Source organism: Saccoglossus kowalevskii, chromosome 10 (assembly GCF_978046115.1).
Source record: "Saccoglossus kowalevskii chromosome 10, keSacKowa6.1, whole genome shotgun sequence".
Lineage (NCBI taxonomy): Eukaryota > Metazoa > Hemichordata > Enteropneusta > Harrimaniidae > Saccoglossus > Saccoglossus kowalevskii.
The window spans coordinates 24702928-24709396 of record NC_140650.1 but is presented as its reverse complement, the minus strand read 5'-3'; the positions used below and the strand labels follow the sequence as shown (position 1 = coordinate 24709396).

General features: G+C 39.7%; 1 protein-coding gene across 1 annotated transcript; it reads right to left on the bottom strand.

The window, feature by feature from the left end:
* Positions 1-3553: 3553 nt before the first annotated feature.
* Msx (msh homeobox) lies at positions 3554-5702 on the bottom strand. Its single transcript, NM_001164931.1, is given in 2 exon segments — positions 3554-4629; positions 5106-5702. Coding segments are annotated over 2 exon segments (906 nt in total). The 5' UTR covers positions 5590-5702; the 3' UTR covers positions 3554-4207.
* Positions 5703-6469: the final 767 nt, after the last annotated feature.

Genomic DNA, 6469 nt, shown 5'->3' with positions numbered 1-6469 from the left:
CGTTGTTGAGGACATGACTTGACGGGGGACGACAATGTGTGTAATGTGCGATATGACAACCGGCGAAATTGTGTTCGTATCTTACATAAGTGGCTGATATGTGCAATGAATCTTTTTTACTAAAATATGCGATACACCCCCTCAGTGGCAGTTCGATTCCACTGTGTTCTGTTTTGCCCGCAGGATTGACCGGAATTCTTTTTTTTTTTGCGGGGGACAGACTTTTTTATGATTCTTGTGCGTATGGTCAATTATAAAGAGAAAAAAAGGATGTCAGTCAACGTAGGTGATTCATCTCAGTACACAAAGGCGGGACAGCACTAATAAAATATAGTAACAATCAAAGTGCAATAATGTATTGCTCCTCATAGCGATAATGTTACGATGACAAGCACACAACAGAGACCCCAACTCCCACTTCAACCGTTTTGGACATTAACGCCATTTAAACGTCTATAACGACCCACTCCCGTACGAGCTTTTAATTCCGTCCCATGACATATATTCCGGTCTGTCGCAGGGACTTTCACTTTAATGACTTTCACCGTTTAGCCTCGTGATACACCGTCAAACTATATTGACTAGTAGATGTAAAGACACCATCAAGCCCCGCGTTAAAAAAAATCAACATCGGCTTAACGACTCAGAAAAACGTCGGTGTTACGCTCCGTCTGTGGTATCTTCCATTGTGGCTTTATCGCTTCAGTGTGTACGTTTACCTTCCAACAAAATTATCCGCACATATATCTGCATTGGTACACGAGTAATGCGGCTGTCTGTTAAGCCACGATTAGTTTAACCATATGTAGAAACTGCCGTCGCTCTGACGGGGTCGTCGCTTTTCAGCCGATACACGCTTGGGTAAGACCATAAGTTTGTTACTCTCGACATAGACCCGTTTGTTTGATCTTTACTATCAAGTTCTGAATAACATTGGAAAGTTTTCTAGTTAAAAAATGAGTCGTAAAACAAACAATCGACTGAGTATCATCCCATGAACACCATACATATTTGTCAAATAATTCCTTTTTTTTATATTTATGAGATGACAAAAATTACACATTAAATACTATCTAGTATGGTATAAATTGCATGGGTCACGAAAGAGTTTTGATTTACCCCCGAGTTGAAATTCAACATTATCGAACGTTTGGGTAATTCGACAATATTTCGAATTTGTAGCAAAAAACAAGTTGGCATCAAGATACTCGCACTGAGTAAATAATGTGAACATATTGTCATGGTAACAAAATCACAATTTTTTTTTGTTTGTTTTAAAAATTAGTTTAACGTTTAATGTATTACAACAGCGTGTGGTTCAAAATTATGTGTTTTTTTTTATGACGTGGGATATTAATAACCATGATTTCAACTCGACAGGGATGGGGTTTCAGCGATGCCCGTGTGTTGCAACAGCGTTACACGAAGATCGTACACCCACTGAATAGTACACATCAGATGTGGGTATTGTATTATGATGTCGTACTCGAAAATCTGACTTTTCCAGTGATACACAGTATAAAAATGGATTAGATCTTCTAAAACATCATGCTACTGGACATACCGATTTAACGCTTGAAAATATCGCAACGTTTCAAGGGGAAAGAGTCAAACGTGAGCTTGGTGATAGTCCCGTGGTTTTGCTTTTTAAAATACACTGAACAAATGCATCCACAATAAAACATAGCTTAGAAATGTTACCATACTGCGTGCATCGAATTCAGTGTTGAAAGATGATAATCGTTAGTCAGGGCATAACATACAGTATGACAGTCTGATTATTGCAATTTAAGTGCAGCCGCTACTAATACTAAAGATAATATACCTCCATCGACTGCTCACGAGTGTTGATTGACCGACTCACAGTGCGAAATGCGTTGTAAACGCAGCTAAAAGAATCCCGTCTGGGGAATGGCTCATCGTTCGTATCTGAGTTTACACACGCAGTAAGGTCTCCGAGTCGGATTCACAACTCCGCTCCGGGTACACTGACTGAATCTTATTATCCACAGTGCGATTAATAATTAAAATAACCTCGGTAGTAATTCACAATACAGTATAAGATAGAACACAGTGCAGAATTAGTTATTTTTGTGTGACAACCTGTTGCACTGAATAGAGTGAAAACGAGCCCCGGTAGAAATGGTTGACCGATTTGAAAACAACGGAGTAGCTAGTGAAAGAGTTAGCTGTTGATTAAAGCATGGTGTTTTGAAGTAAGCCGCGAAGTCGATTGGCCGTTGTTCCTATTCACCCTCCGTAATCAGATTTTATTGTTGATTGTTTCAAGTAACCAAATTAATTCCAAGTTCGACTGAAAGAATAGGTAATTGATTAGTCGGAATAGAATGGAACGATTTCGAATTATGTGACATACACTTTTGTTCTCTAAGCATTAGGCAATCAATTAGGGTTAGTTATTTTTTTTTCTCGATGTGTTTCCGTTATTCAAACATTCTTTTAGCGGCCAGAGCAGATGTATTTGTGTCCATGTGCTACAATAATCGTCACTGGCTTGTTTTCATATTAATTAGTGAGTGATTTCGCTATTAATTAAAAAAAAAAAAACATTTAAACATGAGGGGTTTATTAATATCAAATTCGACTTGTTCGAATTACGGGAGTGTCTACTCTATGTAAAAGAAATTACAACTATTAACAAGGAGCCGTGAACCAATTTTGTCCGGATAACATCGACTCGGGATGCCATAGTTGTAAATATATCATTCGTCAGTATTCTTAGTGAAAACACCAACAAACAAATTATGTGCGTTGTTGCGGTTGTTGTTGTTTTTATTTTTATTATATGTCTTTACAATTTTGACAAAAGTTAAAATAACGAAGGAATTTAAATATACTATATTCTTACTCTCAGAATATCCGAAGTTACAAAACGTAATTTCTACAAAATAAGGCCCAAATTATAGACTTGGAGAATTTGTCTTAGTTTTATCTGTTAGGCTTGTTGTGTTCGTAACTATTGGATCAAGTTCACAGAAATAACATTTTCCTCTTTGGCATCGAGACGATAGTCACAGCGAGAATTCAGTCGCACTTTCAGCGGCTACCACAAGGCTTACAGGCCTTTGTTGTGAACAACTTCACCGTAAGATTGTCTAACCATCCACGAAAATTACATTACTATCACCGGAATAGAATTCTCGCCGATCTCTCACCTTCTATGACCGACTACAGACCACCAAGTATACGGTGTGCGTATAATGGAAGGCTTTGTGAAGTTAACGACATTATGGTAATCCGCGGGCCGTCATTCTCGTTCTGTATTCTGCGATCTGAGTCGCTTCCCACTAAGGTCCGTGGTCATTCAAGAACCAGACAAATGGTGTTTTCATGCGCGCTCCCTCTACAAACCAACTAGCCATAAGTCAAAATGGTTCATTTTCCAGCAGGGTGCTTCCCATACTTTAATGTCGGACTGAATACAAATTGTTTACAGTTTCTGGCAGAAAAAAAGGGATATTGAGAAACAGAGATGAACATCGTCCACTAAAGTGCATTCCGCTTTCCCAACAAAGTAAACAAACTAATCGAAGTGGTTAGACCAACATAGAATAACCAATCCAACTTGGTATTCAAAATACACTTTGCAATGAAGGTATTTTCAAACTTTAAACATTAAGGTATGTATCGCCAGCTGAAGACAGTTTTACCAAATTTAATACAAATCAAAATTGGAGTAAATCTGGTCGTATAATAACATATATTGAAATAATGTATGTGTGCCTAAACTCGGAACTGGATCTCGTTGATAACAAAATTATAAAAAAGACACAACGTACTTCCGAAAGCTGACAATATTTTGTTAATAAGTTCACTAGGCCAAATCTGGCCGTTCACCTTACTGGTTTTTGATAACGAAATGCTACAGCTGACAATATTTGCACAATTTATGATAAATAAACACATTTCATCATCGTTATTTTTAAATCAGTCTTACCGACATCGGCTCTCTGTGTGAAGAGTTACACAACAAACAGGCTAGCTTCAATCGCTAGCCAGTCCAATATATAAAGGTCTCTTAGCGATTTCACATAATTTCGCTATATATATATGTATATATATATTCGTACATTGTTTTTAACTTGAAGTCGAGTCTCTGTATGTTTCAAGTCTCCAAAAACCAAGCGTTCACCTGTTCTTTATTGACGACGACGTTGTTCAAAATTGACGGATTAATAAAACAGAGCTACGGGTACACGTAACCGGCATGTGCTGCTGGTATCGGGTAAAAGCCGTATGTTGGCAGATGTATGGGTTGGCCAAGGTGTGATCGCATGTACGCCGGTGACGCATAGAACCCTTGAGTGCCATTGGCAAATGGAAAACTTATAGTCGGAGGTAAAAGTGGCTTAGCAGCCATTTTAAGTTTTTCGAGTTCGGCTTCTTGCAACCTCTTGGCTTTTGCCCTCCTGTTCTGAAACCATATCTTGACTTGCGTCTCCGTAAGATTGAGCGAGGCGGAAAACTCGGCCCTCTCGGCTATGGACAAGTACTGCTTTTGACGGAACTTACGTTCCAGTGCCAACAACTGCGATGTAGTGAAGGGAGTCCTGGGTTTCCTATTTGTCTTGTGTTTCCTGAGAGTGCAGACTTTTGGAGGTGATGAACCTACAGGAGGAGACAGAGACCACATATCATGAAGCTATAGCTACTAAGAGATAAGAGTGGATCGCTGCTACCAAGCCCTGTCTCAAGACAAACAAGGCTGTACGACTGGAGACAGATGAAAGCCTATCTCCGTGTAATTTTAATTGCTGGGCATCTGGTATGGTAAAAAATGACATATCAAATCGTGCTCTGTGTGTGGATAGTGAACAGGCCCTTGAAATAACGACCCCGTTCCCACAACCAAACACGCCGACTACTAAAAGCCAATGTTTTTTTTTTTTTTTTTTTTTTAAAAAACACACGTGTAAATTATATTAAATTAAAATTTCAGAAAACATTGAATTTAACACAAAACAATTATACTGGGCACATTACTTGCAATACTATTGTCACGCCTCACAAACAATGTTTTTTTCGAAACACTACAAACATCAACAAACTATATAACTACAGTTGTATATAATGATGGTACTTACGTCCATTTGACGATGAGAATGATGAGTCCAGCCACGGGAAGGTTGCCGTCGTCCAAGACGACGATTTGGTTGTAGGAGTTAGTGGTATCTCCTCTTTGGAATTCGTATCTCTTGAGGAAACTGGTTTACTTAAAATGCCCTCCACACTGAAGGATGAAGGGATTGTTGATGAACTTGGAGAATGTGGATGGTGCCGCGTTTCCCTACACTGATCGTCAAGTTTACTGTTCTCGTGTCCCGCATGTGATATTAATGATGCGACGCTAAAAGTAATGTTCTCAGTGCCGGTTGCTATACTCGCCGAAGTCATTGTTGCAGCGGTTGTCGCAGCTGTCGCTGTCATTGTACCGGTGGTGCTCTCCGTCGAGTTACTACTATGATTTTCAGCGTTTTCGGTGGAGAGGCTCAAAGTCTGTGCAGTTGGTAACGCTTCGGGTTTACTAAAAGCCGAGTTGCTACTGAGACTTAACGATTTCTGCGACATCGTCGTAAAGCAAAGTAGAGCAACGCCAACGTCTCTTTAACTGGCCCGTTCTCTCGCGGCGACAGAGAAAGCGATGGTGGATGGTTGTCTATAGCCCGTTGTTCCCCTTGGCTTGCTAAGGGGAAAAGTGACCATCAATAAGGCAAATATAAAATATAGAGGTTATTGAAACAGGCAAGGTTACACTGTTCTACGCCGCCTACATTTACATTATTGTATACTTTAGTTTCTGTCTGGTATAGCCAATCAACGAAGAGCTAGAGTATGACGCGTCTAATCGGGTACTCTATAATTGCTAAGCGTTGAATAAATACTACTAATATACATCGCCAAGTACCTCTGCGCATGCGATTGGCAAAACCGGCTAGTTTACACAAGATTAGCTAGCTCATAAACAACAGTGTTGATTGGCCAATCTAAATGCAATTATATGCGGTCTATGTTAAAGTATGGGTGGGTAACCTACACAGCTTTTGTCTCTTTCTATGCGATGGTCACATGCCCGCAAGCATGCCTCGATTTCAAAAGGGTTAGCTGCGCTTAAGCTGAATCTGAATGGGCTTGTAAAATTTTATTCATGAAGATAAAGGAGTTATTTGCAATGAGTACACACCCCTTTAGGTGATCAATTACCCTCGGACCAAGCCAGAGCTAATTGGCTCGACAAATAATCCATCACGACTTGCCATCCTTTTTTTAAAAAAAAGCAGACATCCTTTAGTGAGTGTACAGGCGCCACTAAGAGAGCGTTAACGGCCCGATCAAAGAGAAATGCATTGCTTAGCATATGGAACAGTTACCCATTCTTTGAATAGCTCATATAAACTTCGTCTCTTTTGTACAACTGCACTAATATCCGCCATGCTCCATATCCCATGGA